This window comes from Ostrinia nubilalis, chromosome 24 (genome assembly GCF_963855985.1).
Source record: "Ostrinia nubilalis chromosome 24, ilOstNubi1.1, whole genome shotgun sequence".
Taxonomy (NCBI): Eukaryota; Metazoa; Arthropoda; class Insecta; order Lepidoptera; family Crambidae; genus Ostrinia; species Ostrinia nubilalis.
In genome coordinates, this window is record NC_087111.1 from 12,334,504 (window position 1) to 12,353,271 (window position 18,768).

An 18,768-nucleotide genomic window follows, 5' to 3' on the forward strand; every position below is an offset into this window, starting at 1 on the left:
TGACATTAATGAATCTTTGAAATCTATAATTGCATGGTTAAATAATAATAACTTGAAAATTAATATTGACAAAACGCATATAATGCACTTTAATCAAAGACTAGAAACCCATTCTGATATCATAGTATCATACCAAGACCATACAGTCAGTCAGGTAGATTCTATCCGTTTTTTAGGTGTACAAATTGACAAGAAATTGAATTGGAAAAATCATACTGATGAACTATGTAAGAAAATTAGTACGTTAGCTTATGCACTTCATAGATTGTCTACTGTAGTTAACACGGATGCGCTGCTTACTGCTTACTACGGGTTAGTCGAATCTCATTTAAGATACGGCATAATTTTTTGGGGTAACTCGACCAACAAGGAAATAATATTTAAAATTCAAAAACGATGCCTACGCGCTATGTTTGGACTTCAAATCACTGATAGCTGTAAACCAATGTTTGTTAAGCATAAGATTCTGACACTTCCGTCTCTGTACATCATTGAAACAGCCTTATTTGTTAAAAGCAATCCCCATCTATTTCCTCGAATGTCTGATGTAATTGTACGTAATCGCCGCGGTGGGGACCGTCTTTGCTTACATTTGGCCAAAACCACATTATTAAATAAAAGTATTATCTGTATGGCACCAAAAATATATAATAAAATCCCAGAAAACTTGAAACAATTACATAATGTTATGTTTAAAAAGAAACTTAAACATTTTCTAATTGACAAGGCCTATTATACTGTACAAGACTTCTTGAGTGACAAAATTTGACTAATTTTAATTTTAATTTTACTTTTATTATCAATTATCAGATGTACCTATTGTTATTATGAATTTTAATGTATTATTTGACATTCTTACTTGACATATCATTTACATGCCAATATCTTGGTAAAACATGTTGTACCTATCACCTGTTAAAACTGTAAGACCAAATCATGTTGCTTTGTAATATGTTTTCACACATGTTTATGTAAATAAATATCTTTATCTTTATCTTTATCTTTCACGGGTCATTGTTTTGTTCCCATTGATTTATGCAGAGTGTACTGCGGAAGTGTCAAATTAACAATTTCATACAAAGATACACTATATGTAAGACATAATTTATTCAAAATCAATCACTTATTTCACCGTGCTTGACGAGGTACTGTGCGTTTCATGATTGCGAACCCAGAAATAAAGAGTTAATTTAAAATAACATCAAGTACATTATTGTTTATGCAGCTAAAATGCCCACATTGAAGACAGCAAATGCGATGGCACTACTAAGAGAAAAACAAGATCAAAGTGAATGTAAGATGAGGAAGATAGCATAACTTGCTGACGTAGGCGGAGGCCTATACCCACGTCATTGATAAACGCTGAGAAGAAGAAGAAACCCCGGCTCGTTTGACCACCTGAGACGTTACTGGCACTTACGCACCTGGCAGACGTTCCTCGTCGATGAATGAATGTTGTCGAGTTTTTGTGGCATCTAAATAACTTCAAATGTTTCTTAGCACTCACCAGGCGCCTCTCCATCATAAGAGAAGTTGGGTATGAGCAGCGTCTGCGCGTCCACCACGACCACCGCGTCCGAAGACACGCCGTGCACGCCGCGCAGCGCGCCCACCTTGGCCGGCTTCGGGTACTCCAGATCACACGATCCCCAAATCAATTGAAAGAAAACTGGTAGGTCTACATTGAGAGACCAAAAAACAAACGAGTCTCGTTGCCTCAGAACAAAGCAGAGTCACAAATGATCAAATTCGTAGCAAAACTGAAGTGGGAGTAGACTGAATAATGGCACATCGCCAGAAAACTTGGCTCGTAGTGCGAGCCGCTGCTAGAATGGAAACAGTGGGGCAAGAAATGTCCACATTGAAGACAGCAAATGCGATGGAACGACTAAGAGAAAAACAAGATTAAACTAGGTAGATGTACGATGACGAAGATGACATAACTTGCTGATGTGGGTGGAGACCTACACCCACGTCATTGAAAAGCACCGAGGAGAAGAAGTAAACTAGAATAACTGCTGCTCGTTTGAACACCTTAGACGTTCTTCTTATTGTCGCATCGACAACAAACCTACACACACAGTTTCAGCTCAAAACTCTGCTACAAGAGTGGCGTTGTCAGCAGCATTCATTAAATCTTTATGCGTGCAGTCGTCTGGGCAAGCAGGGCACAAGATCATGTGTTTCATTGATCTTAAACGTTACTCGAAGATGAATAGGGATGAATGTTGTAAAGTTTTTATGGCATCTAAATAGGTACAAATGTTTCTTAACACTCACCAGGCGCCTCTCCATCATAAGAGAAGTTGGGTATGAGCAGCGTCTGCGCGTCGACCACGACCACCGCGTCCGATGACACGCCATGCACGCCGCGCAGCGCGCCCACCTTGGCTGGTTTGGGGTACTCCAGGTCGCGGGGGATTGACACGTCGCCGAAGTTCACCTGGGGACAAGGAATAAAGGTTAGTGAAACAATACAAAATAGCCATTTGTTGACCTACAGCACTGTTGCCATCTCTCATTCCCATCACTGCGACTCCTATGTAGCCAGGATCTACAGCTTGACCGTAAACCAGGGTTTTCTAAACTGTTTGTTGCGAAGTGAAGGCCAAATTTGTCCAAAAAGAAAGTAAACTTTCATTGGACCCGCAATATAATAATTACAAGAAGGAATTAGAATAGAAGTTAACCATCAACATCTCTCCATGAGAGTTTGATTACATAAAAGTGTCATACCTATATCAAATTAACCAAAAATCATCAATAATTTCACTTTTGGGAAGCCAAACTCTTCCATGGGTAGGATCTTAGCATAGAACAGGGCCAGCATAGAATGAATATCACACGCGAAGAGCATTTCCGCATTAAGATGTTGTAAACTTTATTTAGAACAGCACATTTATTTTAATTCTAGCACAGGATTAGTAACAACCAGGAAGTCAAAATAGCATAATAACCTCCTTCGTAAAACCTCAATCTCCACGCCAAAACAAACTACTAAGTTCGTAGCTTAAAAACTTAATCCTACTAATTACGGAGTTCTATTGAGCCAAAGGCTACAGACTAGTTATAATTACTTCTCGGAATCGGTCGGAACGCAAAAAACAAATCGTGCTCTATGGGAACTTCGATTAGCTAGTATAACAAGCAGATGTCGAGAGGGGTGACCAACCATTGGGAAAACACACAGCGAAGAATTTATTTTTATGAAAAATGAAAGTAGATGATATTTAGGACCAACTATGTATTTTAATTTGAAGCCTGTTTTTCATGGGGAATGAAAAAAATTTTTAAAAAATTGACTAAACGGGTGTAAAATCTTTAAATTGGTATTCGATGATAACCTAAATATTATTATGTCACGTGCTGTGTGTTTTCTGTAAGTATTTCGTACAGTATAAAATTATTTTTTACCCTGAGGTGCAGTCTCGGCAATAAAACACATTTGTATTTTTTGCGGTATAGAGTCTCAAGGAGCTCATCGTAGATAAGAACTAAGGTTTTTCCGAAGTTTTGGTCGAGACCTATCCCCGAAAAAATACATTTCATAGCTACCATACACCACACAAACACGTGAAGGAAAACATCTTACTTTAATAAATCTTCTGAATAGAATCGCGTGAGAACTACGCGTTAGCCCAATTTGTGAGCTTTTCGGGTTGCTATGGGCTTCAATACGTACAGAACTTCAAATTCAAACAGCGTCACGTGCTAAACTGAAATATTGTAATTTTATAGACCTACAGTAGATTTAACACCCTTAAATTTTTAATATTTACCAACTGCTAATGCTTTACATGAACTAACTTCAAAGTAGCGGCCAAGTGCAAAGTATGCTGGCGTAAAGCTCACGTTTACATTTATCATAGCAGGCAAATAAATAAATTCAGTCAAGCTTATCTTTTTTACCCGACTGCGCCAGAAGAAGGGTTATGTTTTTTATAGTTACTATTCTAATAACGTCTAACATGGATGGTGATATTGATGGTTGACACTCGGAGCAGCCAAGATTTATGCGCTCGTCGTGATGAATGTGCTGCTCTAACGATGCACATGCATTTACTGTGTACGACCTCGAACGTATTCAGTGGTTTTGAGGAAGTATTAATAGAGTTTTATATCAGGGTTTTTCTTACATTTTAGCTGATTGTCTGCGTGATTATACCTTAGTACTTTTATGCTAACAAAAGGCCAACGAAATAACGAAAACAAATATATATACCTAAATACATACATACATAAATTAAATAGTTTCTGAAGATGGTGGGTGGATGAAAATTGTATTGTACGCAAAAATAAGTATGATGAAAATATAGATCCCATCAAAAACAATACTTGTCAAAAAAACCAAGTCTCGCAACTCAGTTGTTCTACGGTAAAAAGTTGTGAGATCCATGTAATACCAAGTCCAGGCCAGGAAATCTTTAACGTTTTACATAAATTATTGACTTGGCCATCGCACTAAATAATTTAATTTACACGTGTTTTCATGCGATGGCCAAGTCAATAATTTATGTAAAACGTTAAAGATTTCCTGGCCTGGACTTGGTATTACATGGATCTCACAACTTTTTACCGTAGAACAACTGAGTTGCGAGACTTGGTTTTTTTGACAAGTATTGTTTTTGATGGGATCTCATTTCTTTTTGTATTTTGTAGACAGCAGTTATGTATCTAGAAAACTGGACCGAAATTGAAAAATTTTACTCGCCTTGGCGGTTGCACTAACGTGCCCCCAAATATTTTAGTTTTTCCTTGATTTATACACCAAACACTACTTATATTCCAAATTTGAAGCTTCTAGGTATGCTAGAAGTGCCTTAGAGTTTTGATGATCGGTGAGTCAGTGAGTGACAAAATTAAGAAACTTTGACCCGTTATAATTCTTAAACTACTGGTTCAAATTGAATGAAATTTGAAATATACCGTGTCTTTACAATGCCTGCATGGTTACTGAAAATTCAGTCTTCTAGTTTTTAGAAAAGGATGGTACGGCCGTGCCGCTTTTTTGCTCGACTTGGTGGGGGCACTGCCGTGCCCCCAGATTTACTAACAAGATAAACATAATCCGTTTTGAATCCAATTTATTAATCAAATAGTTATTTCCCTTCCGTAATGAATATTGACACTACTGAATTAATTCGGTTTTCACCGCCAAACTCATATGATGGAAATGTCCCCGGAGCAATTAATAATTTTATTAATTACTCTGCTGCCGTCGAACAGAGCCAGCTGACCTACTTACCCTTTACCTCCCATTTATTTTATACATTTCGTCTTTTAATATTTTATGGACTGTAACGTCTGAGTTCACTACTTTGAAACTATTAATTTTATGTAAACTTGCAATTGCAGTGTCTTAACTAAACTGAATACAAATACACAAAGACATTTTATCATATTAACATTTTCTCTTAATTAAAATACTTACATTGCTTTAGTTAAATATTTAAGGAGTCTGAATGATCGTATGATCATAACAAACTACTTTGTTAGAGTACCTCCTAACAACAATAAAAGCCATGCTAATAAGCTTATTTCCACAGCTACAGCTGTAATATAAAGGGATTACAATGTTTAGCTAACACCTGGCAAGAAGTGGTAGTCAGTCCAGGGTGCAGACATTTCGACTGCAGCCGAGCGAAAGCGAATAACACTAAACATGATTAAGAGAATCCTAAGCGAGCTCATCGCAGGCGCAATATTGCACGCTCTGGGTTACAGAGTGAACGCTAGGGTTGGGAGAGTTTGTGCTTCCTTATTACCTAAATTGAGAATCTACCAAACAAAAAACAGTAAGAAACTATAGAGAAGATTTTTTTTATGCTAGACAAGGCAGGTATTTGACCGCAATCGCACTATATAGGATGGTACATATCTGCCCTGTAAGTAAGATGGTACATATCTTGAAAAGAGAAGATTAAGGATTCAGATTGATAATTATAATACACTTTTTATGGACATATTTCAACTTTTTTGATTGAATAGAAAATTTCAGCAACCCTTGCAATATTTGAAAGATGGGTAACCATTATTATGCTTCTCACCTATACACAGATGCGACCTATTAACAGAGGTCTAGCAGTGGACTTTAATTTATTCTTGACTCTGGGCACATCCCTATTACCACGCATTAAAAATAAAAGCGGCATTCTCGCGGGATGTGCAATGAGCAATAATTAAAACTGAGCTAGCTCGAGCTGTTTGTTTTTACGGTTTGACTCGCACTTTGGAGGCTTCATGTTTGTATCTAAACCGGCTTTTAGGCATTTGGGAGAATTTTGAGATTATTCAATGATAGCTTCGGTCTGTCAAAATAAATCTCGATAGTGCGAGTATCCCTTGATCAAAAATGCTTTATTTATTTAGTAATAAACAAACTATGTTTTAGTAAACATAATTTGTTTAATGTTAGGGACAAGAGGCAACTTGAGCCCTTGTTACAACTGAGCAGGCATAGTTTTAGAAGTAACAGGCAGACAGAGTACCAAAAAGAACATAATTTTGTCACAGTAACTCTAATTAAAAGCTTTTCCTTTTAACTTATAAATTGAACTAAACTAATTAAATAATTTTAAAACTTTGTTTTGCTTTGAATGGAATTTCCATTGACCTAGCCATAAAAGTAAAAGTTGATAAAAAGTAGAATCATAGTTTTCATTTCCATTTTGTAGCCAACGCCATCACAGGCACAGGGCGCGGAGCTAATTCTATTACGGACAAAAAACGAGTCGCAGCCGGAGTCTAAGAAAAACGACGCGTCGGGAATGGACGGAACCTGCCGCCTTAGCTGTAGAAGATGAGCCACTCCACTCCATTTTGATTTTCTCTCAAACAGCACCAACACAGTTAATAGATCGTCCACCCGCATCGCAAGTTGGATCGAACACTAACTACATATGAGTAAAGTGATGATTAGGCCGATGGGGCAGCAAGGTTCTGGAGTGAAGGCCACGTACCAGAAAGCGCAGCGTAGGACATCCACCCACAAGGTAGATCGACGACCTCATAAAGCTAGCAGGAAGGCCACCAACCGGCCATTGTGGAAATCATTGGGGGAGCCTATGTTCAGCAGTGGACGTCCTATGGCTGAAATGATGAGGATGATGATGATGATGATGATTAGGCCGAGGGTGGAAGCGAGCTTCACCTAGAATCCTCAACCTCAGAAGAACTTGTTATCTAACTGTATTTAACTATGTAAAAAAATACTGTCACGTTAAATAAGAATCTACAAATGAGCTAGCTCTTATCTTCTGGCTGTGCCTCTGGTATCTATCGGTTGGGGAGGGACGCTTTTTACTGTCGAAGACGTAGAAATTAATTAACTAGAGGAAACGGAATTAGTTCCGAGAAAGAAGCGAGTTGTTTGTACTCAATATTGATACAGTAACTTAGTCTTCGAAAGTAAATACGAAAACATTGCGTTTATTTGTTGCTAACGTTTATTTTTGCTACATAATCGTATGGGGCATCGCAGAGTGTTTAACAACATGCTCCATTCATTGATGCTTTGGTGGTGTCATAAATATTATAACAAAACATTTAAGTGTAACCAATTCGGTTCAAATGAATTTTAAAAAACATGTTTTTTGTCATGAAAATAATTACTGTCATAACTATTTGTTGCTATATTAATGCGAACCACCTTATCAAAACGAAAAGCTTTCTCGTAAATCTCGCACGTGAAATTTTCATTATTTCAAAAGTACAAGTGGCTCATATTCATAAACACACATCGTCTTGTATTAAACCTGAACTCTGTGATATTCTGTTTAATTTGCCACAAAGTTTTTTGCATAATATTACCTGATTTGACTACAATGCCTCGCTGCATAGCGCCGTAAAATGCGGCGCTCGTTTACTCCGATGGAGCGTTAAAAGCATTTAAGAGCTTGTTTTAGAATGTCTTTGTTTAATGTGACAAGACATTTTATAACTTTGTATAACGTGTTGCATTTTGAATAAGTGAAATAACTGCGGTTATGAATAAAGTGGGATGTATAAAAGACAGCCTTTAAGGTGTTGATAAGAGGGTCGGTCGATCAAAAGTTCTGAAATGTAAGAAGATATTATCTTCTTCTTCTTCTTTTATTTTGGCAACGTTTTGGTATTGAGAACTATGATTTCGCCAATGTCACGTAAACAGCATAACAGGGTTTACTTACATTTCTAATAATAAGATTCTCAATGAATACACCAAACTATGTATTTCTTTACCGAAACATCTGGGGTCCCGTTCACAAAAATAATTTCTTAGCGGATGCATACCTACCTACATCATCATTATTACTTTAGTTAATCGTCAATCAAGATATACTACTACTATTTTATATTTGCTAGACTGAATATGCATAGAACATAGTTTAAGGTAAATCATGAAAGAATCTCCGCTACTCGTGTAATGTAAATCGCACGCGCCGTGAACTAATCGCGTGTGAACTGAACGCGCTCTCGGGACATTACAGGCGTGTTTCAGGGGAGCTCGCCTGTGAAATTTTCACACTGAATGGCCTCATGCTCGTCCAATGTTTGGCTGATAATAACTCACCGAGTACTCGCCAGGTGGCGAACAACTTGACGTATGACGCCGTAAGACGGTGACGCCTTTGCCGCGGTAGCGCCGCAGCGGGCCGTAGCAATGGTCATCATTGCAAGAGAGGCATGCTAATGCAGTGGAGGCTAGCCTGATGCCCCTGATGGAGACTCACTGAGTACTAGTCTGACCACTTGGCGAGGAGCGTGACGCCGCGTCGGGCCACAATGATGATGACAGGAAAGGGTCGTACTACTGCAGTGGAGGCTAGGTTCGGCCGTCACAGCACCGAGGCCCCGCTTCAGAATCGTGACGGCCCAACGCCCGCACCAACCCAACCCAACACACACTGACTGACCATGACTACCTGAAAGCTCCCTGGCATCCAGGAACCGCCCGCTCGCTGGTCGTTCACTGGGTCGCTGACTCAACCAACTTTGACTCACCCGGTGGGCTAGTACCGCGCCGAGGGCGGGACAGTGGTGCCAGGTAGAAGCCTCAGGTCAGTCCGTCGTCAAAGCGACGCCTCACCCACCGACTGGCAGTAGCCAGCCGAGAAGAAGCACGGGCCATGAGCACCAGCTCGACGCCCGAACCGGCTCAAGAATCGATGCACTAGGATAGATAGCTAGGTTTACTGATGACTCACCGCATACTCGTCGCACCAGACAGAGAACCACTTGACGTCGCGCAGCGTGACGCCGTCGGGCAGCGAGATCGTAACGCCCTCGCCACGGTAGCGCCGCAGCGGGCTGGTGCCGCCGCGCTCGTCGCGCAGTCGCGTCGCACCCACAGCGTTGGGCGTCTTGGACGTGCCCACGTAGAAGAACGCCGCTGGAAATTGAGGTAACGTTAATGGTATGTTTTAGGTGACAATGGCCCAAAGGTGTCCGGACAACGGCATGCCAGTTCGAGATACGAGGAATGCTAGGTAGTTCGATCCTTTCGACCCCCAACCGCGAGACCATTTGTTGTGAACCAACTCCTAAACGTGGTTATGCAATAAACGATTGAGTATTGAGAAAACACAAGCATCAGCTCATCAGTCCACTGTATCATAAGTCTCCATAAATATACGGAACCTTATTTTCGTCTATTCTCTAAAACTGCGTCGCTACATCATTTGCCCACCATATTTTGAGGCACACATAATTAATTAAACACAAATCTGTATAAGCATTAGATATCAAAATACTCTATTGAATAGCGCTTACAATATCGATTCACAGAACTATCTATCACATTCACTGCAGGCAGAATGATTATTCGAAGCTTTTATTTCAATCAATCAACGTCAACTTGTGACTAGAGTTATTTATTATTTCAACTGTCTGGCTGCATTAGTCATCATGGTCTGAAAGTTGGATTGCCTAAAGCTATAGTGGGCGAACTAAAAATAACAATCTTTATTTGAAACCCTACACATTTTTGTCAAAGACTTTGTGTATAAAACTGTAGGTACTATTGTAATACATATAGTGTAACATTGGATACATGTGCCCTTGAGCACACGCCCCACTCAGCCTGCGGATGTGGATCGGAAGGAAAAGAAAGTGATCGCGCGATTATGATCGACGGGCACGACCGGATCGAGACAACTTGCAAGGGTGGCCATCATTTGGGACTTTGCGGGAAAGGACTTTGTTACTATTGTGACTTACGGTGGTCATTAGTACGTCTGTATGTAAACTAGTATAGGTATAATTGGATTAATGCTTAATAAATTTATGTATTTCTATGAAATAGCATCCATTGTTAGCGACTGAAAGTATTTTATAGAAAGTAGTGTGTCACGACGACACGTCGTCTGCTACTGCTATGTAGAGTCGGCTACGAACTTGCACCTTATGGACTCAATTAAGTCAAAGTTATTAATAACGAAAACTGTTTTTGTCATTTTCATGCGTGCACTTTATACCTACACTCCAAAACTGATGCTGTGGCATGTGAAGAATATTACAAACAGTATTTTTTCTTATGGTCACCCTAGAACATCGCCAGGCGTGGGAACCAGCGAAAGTGAGCAGGAAGCCCCACACTAGCCGGGGGCATATCAACCATTACATTCGCAAACCGGATTGTAATCGAAAGTGATCAACGTTTAGGCTTCCATTAAGTTTATTGACTCGAGGAAACAACATTGAAACGTGTTGATGATGTAAACTGTGCCCTGTTTTAATATTCAAACATGTTATTTTTTTATATTTAAATTAATGAATAAATGAAACTTTCATATTTTCTTTAAACAAAAGAACATGTTGCTTAAAAGAAATAAAGCAACGATATGCGTGCTCTGCGTAAGAACGCGCGACGTGCCCATATCGGGAGCACTCGCGCGTATAAACGCAGTGCAGTGGCGAGGTGCGTTTCAGATTGAAAACTCGCAGTTTCCGCCCGCATGGGTTTCAGCAAATATTTGCGTACTGAAATCCAAAATTCTTTGTTTTTTCACATATCTAACATGAGAAACCAACTTTCCTATTCGGTTTATTTTTACGATCAAATTGGCCGGCATCCTATTCCTAAGTCCAATTTGATTTTATATAATTAACTTTTTAAAAAAATAAAACCAACTTCAAATGCGTGAACACAAAAAAAAACTAAAAATTAAAAATATTGCGTATAAAAAAGTTCATCTCCAATTTTCCACCCTTGGGGATGAAATATTTTCTTCAAATTCGCATGAAACCACCCTTTTGATAATACCTATTCAACAAAAAAAGAATCGTTCAAATTGATTTATAATCGGCGGAGATATTGCGTATAAAAAAGTTCATCCCCAATTTTCCACCCTTGGGGGTTGTTTTTTCTATTATTAAAAGACAATGCCGGAAATTGGCGTCTTTTTTTTTTCGCGCGGCCATCGACCAAACCTTGTTTTTTGATTACAAAATAGTGTAATAAACCAAACTTACTATGACATGTATACCTCTAAACTCAGTCTGAACTGAGTTACGAGCATTAAAAGTTTGATGATTTTCATACTAGATTTGCTTTTTGCGCGCAAGTTTTGTAAGAAATTGCAACAAAATAGTGACATTGTATGTGTAAACAAACAATACCATCCATTAAAGGCTCCAGACATCAGTATGCAGCAGAATCAGCGCAATAAAAAAATTGCACAATATTTTGTTGCAATTTCTTACAAAACTTGCGCGCAAAAAGCAAATCTAGTATGAAAATCATCAAACTTCTAATGCTCGTAACTCAGTTCAGACTGAGTTTAGAGGTATACATGCCATAGTAAGTTTGGTTTATTACACTATTTTGTAATCAAAAAATAAAGTTTGGTCGATGGCCGCGCGAAAAAAAAAAGACGCCACCTTCCATACAAAATCTGGCATTGCCATTTAAATGGGACCACCCTTGAGGTATTACCTATACGCCGAAAAAAGATTTGTTCAAATCGGTTCATAATTGGCGGAGTTATCGCGTAACAAACATAGAAAAAAAAAAAACATACGGGTCGAATTGAGAACCTCCTCCTTTTTTGAAGTCGGTTGAAAAAAAATCATCGAAGCATTTGACCGCAAACTCGCGCATAAATAATTTCGTTGAAGTGTCCATGTTCTACCGAAATTATGAGCAGCGTCAATTTATTTGACAAATACAAGAAATAGGCCAGAAAAGTTGTTCAAGGAAGTGAGACTTCCTTACTTTATATTCATCAATCTTATCGTATGTTTACGTCAATAATATATTATTATAGAGGAAAAATATTTATAAAATGTCCGTGTACTACGAGAAAGCGTGATCAAACAAAACATTGCCGCTTTGTCATCTTCAAACACTAAGGCTGAGTTGCACCACCTAATTTTGACCGTAACTATAACGATAACCGGTGCTTTTTGTATGGATATTGACAGATTTCTGACGTTTGTCAAAGTTAAAGTAAGATGGTGCAACCCAGCCTTAAATAACTACATTGTGTGAGTATGACATGCAAACTTATGCAGTTTATAAGTTCCAATTTCCTCCCCCAGGTGAGCATTATTGCCTGCCACCTGCGCCGCCACAACTGCTGGGGAAGTTGCATCAACACGGAGGATTTGCATTAGTGTCACGAATTATAGGGACGGGACTCTATCGATATCCTTATCGATACTTTTTGTGTTAATAGTGGCTCTTATAATTTAACTGTGTCATAAACACTGCAACTGGTTTCGATGAGTTGTTATCACTGCTTATAATTTGCCAGCCACTACTTCATCTACGAAAAGTGTAACAGTTTCAGAGTTCTGTTATTCAGCTGATTGTGAAACAGTTGTTCGGCAGCTAGTTTTTAAAGATACTTACTGTACTGAATCGTCTTCATAAGGAACACAGATATAGAGACCACTTTTTCATACATAACAAGGCAAGTATTTGACTTTATGCAAATATTGTCTTTCTCCTTCAATAAGAGTACCTATATGCCCCTTTGTTAGATCAAATTATCGAAATCTATCAATGCCGTGGAACTTTTCCTCAGTTGCTCACCACTAGTCGAAGGAACAAATCAAAATTGTACGGCACGAAGCAAAGTTGCCGCCAGCTTAGTTGCCAATCGTTCGACAATACGATCTAATATGTACATAAATGATTCAATACGGTGCGGTTATCGTTAGCTTCTCGTATTTCTAACTTTGATCTCTATATTTTTGTTGTATTATTAAAAAATGCTCATTATCAGCGATGATTCCCATCAAATATAAAGACAAACAAAGAATGGAATGAGTAATTTAGTTGAAATTAAAAAATAACATTAAACATCAACATGACCCATTTGCGCCTCCCACAACAACCGGCACGGCGCACCCACGCTCGGACAATAAGCGAACAACAATTCGGGGAACAACACAAACAATCGAACAAGATTTGTCTCCGGCGCAAACATGTCACATTCATATTTTTTTTAATTAATGCCATCATCCATGTTCAATGTATTTATTTATATTTTAACTTATCCAATTAAGGATTTGCCACACTGCATGCGTTCTGCGGGCAGCATTCAGGTCAAAGTGAACGCAACTCGCATCATGTATTAAATTATAATACTTATTAGATTTAATCTCATGTTGCAATACCCTAGCAGGGTCCATGTTTTGGGTCTATGTCTATATGTAACAACTTTTATATACCAACATTGGAGCAATAAAGAATTTGAATTTGAATTTGAACATATATGAACAACATTGTCGGCTTTTAATCTTGATTTGTTTGTCATGTTTCTCGCTATCAATCTTATTGCATGCGAGCAGCTCGTATTATAAGGAAATGATCAAATGAGACAGAAAAGAGTGAAAGTAAAAATAGAAATGACTTAAATATCACAATTACATTTATATTTACTGGATCGTAAATTTATATTTGTGTTTGTAGTCTTGTCCAATTACAGAAGTAATTGATTTGTATTAGGTAGTAGACGAATATCGCTATCAAATTCGATAAATAATATTAGTAATAACGATGCGACGTCACGAAATCGAGAGGGCCTATAATTTGGCATTCATTAAAAAACCGTAGATGAAGTGACACAATTAATTCTGTAGTAGATACTTTAAAACCAGGGTCTTTAAGCATGGAAAGCTCTACTTTTACGAGTATTTCAAGAAACATAATTACTGCTCAAAGCAGTAGGTCGTCATTACTGGCGAAAGGCGTCAACCATCAGACGCGTAGACGCCTGCCCGGTCCACTATGTGGAGTTTCCTGATACCAACAACTAGCAATATCATCCGCGGACCAGGGTTGCCAGTAACAGACTAACGTTCGAGTATTTTCATAACTTTGTAAAATATAAAAAAGTTAAATTTAAACTTTGGACAACAATTTACCTAGCTATTGGCAACATGACTAAAGATTATAAACTTTTCATTTGAAAAGATTATTTTTGGGTTCTTATTTTTGGGCTGTCTTGGAAATCAAAATTTAGCATATGATATTGCAATTTTAATAACTTATGCTATAGTTTTTATCAAATAAAAATATTCCCCTACATAACTACAAATACCATGTAATAAAAAACTCGTGAAAAAATTCTAAAATGAGCAGCCCTAAGCCGTGCAGCAGATGTAGGAGTGCGTTGTGTTGTGTAATGGAGGCAAAGTTCGCGAGCAATAAAAGACGAGCATATTGTTTGTTTCCAGTTTTGTTCGCGTGTAAAAAATAATAACCCGTGGAAAATTTCTCCGGGGCGTTTGTATTCCGCAGACTGCGTATTATGCAAATGCATTTTCTTCATACTCTACCTACGTAGTTTTCAGAGGTGAGCTTTTGTAGAGCAGATAAAAATGATTGAAAGGTTTACATTATTAATGTTCTATAGTGAAATGTCTGTCGCAAAACAATAATTAAATCGTAATATTACATTACCCATAGCCGTATAAAATCGTATTACCCACGTAACCCAACTTTCAGAACAAATGTTCATCATTTCATGAAAAGACCAAACTTATTTTGAAGAAACTACCTACACAGTGTAACTTAGAGGCCATATGTCAACGAGGCAACGTGCAATTGTGAACTCCGTCAGTTTATATGTATAACGTAGGTATACCTATACGTAAAAACATGAGACTGTAAACTAGCAGTGAGTTAGGTACGGTTAGATTGTAGACTAACTACATCAGATTATAATCTGACGGAATTTTTTCTTCATTATCATCATTTCAGCCATAGGACGTCTACTCCTAAACATAGGCCTCCTCCAATGATTTCCATGTTGATGAGGTTACAAATAAATTAAAATTACAATACATAAAATATTTAACTTATCCAACTATTGATCCTTACCTGGGCCAACGCCGTCGTAGTGGAAGTCGTGCATGAAGGAAGTTCGTGTGTAGGTGCTGCGAACACCGTGGTACACACTACAATTTAACGACATACATACCTAACTAACTAACTAACTAACTAACTAACTAACCTACTTTTTGGAATTGGATCAGTCGCAAGCAGACGTGGTCTCCAAATTATATTTAACGCAATGAGCCTTACCTTTTTTTAAGGAGAAAAAATGCGTTGAATCGCATACATATCCTGCGGGGACAGGGTAGGTTATGTGGGGCTCACCAAGCCAGAAGGACGAGGCATACCCACTAAAAGACCCCGGTGCTCCGTCACTCGCCATAAGTGGGAGGAAACTGTGGATTTCCGGACAAAGCCTTCACTACCACAGTCCCTCCCGGCGATTTCCCGCCTACACGGCGGGCCCTACAACAACGACAGGAGCAGCTGGAAGCACACAGCTGTTCCCGTCCGACGGTGGTGGTGGCCTGTGCAATGCAGGCGGGGGGGCCGTCACCGAGGCCGAGCAATGAGCCTTACCTGGGCCAACGCCGTCGTAGTGGAAGTCGTGTATGAAGAGCGTGCGCGCGTCGACGGCGAACACCGTGCCGCGCACGCCGTGGTGCAGCTGCGACAGCGCGCCGATCTCGCGCCCGTGGTAGCGCGCCTGCGCGCCCAGCGCCGCTGCAACAACAAACAATAACAATAAGAATAGAATAAGAATGTCTTTATTGAGCATAATTATCATTTAAGGTATACAAAGCAAGAGTAAGTAGGTAAACGTAAACATAAAAAACAATAAATAAAAACATATGCTGAATAGGCGCCCGCTCAGCAAAAATCGCGACATGACACAAACGTCGAGAAGCTGGTTTTCAGCGAGAACCAATGCGTGATGAGGGTTGCGCGCCCTTCTGGTCGAGACCTGTGGCCGAGACGGTTTGATCAGACAGTGTCAGACAGGTTATAGGCGAGCTACAGTCTGGTGACACAGTGAGCCAGGTCAGACTGGACAAAGGACACTGTTAATTATCAGGTCATTAAAGGTACAATTCCAAGACGGGCCGCAGACCGCAAACTATAACCACAAACTGCAAAACTCTATGAAATCTGCAGCGCGGCGCGCGCAGTCTCTAAACAGCAGGAGGACGTTTGATCAGTCGTTTCAGAAAAATGACGTCCAGACCTCCTTAAAGAAAATTTTCCATAACGACTAGTCTTAGACTGCCCGCATCCGGGTATTTCCCGCGACCTGGAGCAGCCTCTCTCTATTTAACCATAAACAGAAGAAGGAATTGTCTTACATTCCCCTATAGTCGCCTCTTACGACATCCACGGAAAATATAGGGATAGTCTTTTTCTACTCTACCGGAACTACACGACTAACAAATCACACAAATAATTACAGTCATTAATATGAGTCAATAGGAACTTGAATTAAAATAAATGGAGCCGAAATGCCCAGCAGCAAAAGTTCAATTACCATTATCTGATTACATAGCTGACAAAATTGTTTCCTGTATGATTATTTTAATAGTCTTAAGTGAATATAAAACGCATCCTGCAGTATCGTATCCTCTTTGCAAATAAGTAATACTAAAAGTTTACTGGAGGGTTAATTTTCTGCGAATATTCTGGCATAAATAACTACCTATGTATTAATCTGCTTTATAATCTACGAGACTTCATATTCATCATTACAACCTCGTATTTCATTAAGGCAGCAATTATAAGTGATCGTATGGTGATTTAATTGTATCGGCATATGGCATTTAGCGGGAGATAAATGTCCATTGTTCGCCTTGTAACATATTCCCCTCGCACACGCAATCGTGACGGCATATGCACAGTTCATTTGTGCATAATAATGCTAATGTTTGCTGATCTTAAAAATTAATTGACCTAATCAATATTAAAATTTGAATAAACATATTTAATGACCATCTTTAAGTCGAATACCAACAGTCAACAAGATACAACTGTATGTGATGAATAAATATTGTATGTTTCTATACGCTACCACCATATGGGTTGGTCAATGATTGTGTTGTATTCTGAAAATCTTTCATACGCGAAACAAAATTGCAATTCTATAATATTACACTGATGTTGGTCAAAGGCTAGAAACTAGAACATCCGCGCTACTTCTGGTGACAATGTCTAATCCTCGAAACTAGATCGCCTCAAGTGCCTTTTAGTATTTTTGGAAAGTTCTTGTTTAGTCATCACATGCCTACTACACCACTTTCTAGATAGATAGCATCAGCACAACAGTCCTCAATCACAGCATAACCGCTCCAAGCGAGACAACTCCGCGTTATCGTTTTATTGCGGTATTATGGTATTACCTACGCACTCGTATAAACTCGAGTGATACATATCATTCTACCTTGCTCGTGAATGCTTGGAATGAATCTTAATTCGTTGCTATAAAATACTAAATTGTACATAACACCATTTTACCTGATGAACTGAATTGATGCTAAAACATAAATACTTCGCTTCCTTTAAAACTGTGACTAGTGCTTTTTTTATGCATGACAAGGCAGGTATTTGACCACAATCGCACCTGATGTTAAGTGGGATGCAGTCTAGGATGGTACATATCTGCCCTGTAAGTGCCTATTCACTCTCGCCTTGAAAAGGCCCGGATTATAGTTTTCGGGAAAGACAGCAGCAGGCAACGAATTCCAGTGCCTAGCTGTTCGCATTATAAAAGAGTCATCGAAACGCTTAGTGCGAGCTGGTGGAATGTCAACAATATAGGGATGGTAAGCTAACCTGCGTCTGGTTCCCCGATGATGGAAGGGGGCTGGTGGAATTAATTCGTGTAATTCTTTCAAAGACATTCAGCTACAGTGTTGGTTTCTATTGAATTAAATCAGACCCGCAAAGACTCAACTCTCGACAATTTTCTATCTGTTGATGTTATTCCAAGAATAAATGTTATAGCAAATACTCAGAAATAATGTAGGTGTTTAATTTTAATAACATTTAATACATCGAAAGCGAATTGCGATCGCTAATACGGTCGTATTACGAGAAAGTGGTCAGTCTTAAAAAGACTACATCGCCATTTTGTTATACTTTCCACTTCACCTTTAACACTTTGTAATACGATCTATTTTGGTTAGGAAAACTGTGCATGTGATATAAAGAAAAAGTATTCGTTGCCGAGTTTACTTTGCAGTTTATGTAGGCCCTATTTGTAGAGACAAAGAGACCACTTTGTAAAGTATGGATTATAGAGGAAGGCTGGCACGATAAGAACCGGTAATAGGTATGGTACGAGAGTTTTATGCTAAGTTTAACGTTCCCGCTGAGTGATGGTATCTATCTAAGCGGTAGGGCTGGTAACGGAGTCTCCTTATTTGCGTGAAGTGTAGATCTATTATCTTTATGGGGAAATAAATGTGCCAAATCGTGTCTCTCTTATCGTGGAGGTAAAAGAAAGTTTAAATGCA

General features: G+C 39.0%; 1 protein-coding gene across 5 annotated transcripts in view; it reads right to left on the bottom strand.

Annotated features, from left to right (window-relative positions):
• LOC135083861 (protein Skeletor, isoforms B/C) overlaps window positions 1-18,768 on the bottom strand; it is a 79,617-nt gene that overhangs the window by 40,147 nt on the left and 20,702 nt on the right. For 2 of the 5 annotated variants that reach the window (XM_063978600.1, XM_063978604.1), the window contains exons 1-3: window positions 15,845-16,052; window positions 9,186-9,370; window positions 2,281-2,443 (exon numbers count right to left, since the gene is read on the bottom strand). In XM_063978600.1, coding sequence (XP_063834670.1) covers window positions 2,281-2,443; window positions 9,186-9,370; window positions 15,845-16,052 — 556 coding nt within the window. Of the gene's footprint in view, window positions 1-1,507; window positions 1,640-2,280; window positions 2,444-9,185; window positions 9,371-15,310; window positions 15,336-15,844; window positions 16,053-18,768 lie in introns of those variants that run through there. The other 3 variants (XM_063978601.1, XM_063978602.1, XM_063978603.1) reach the window with 3 other exon arrangements.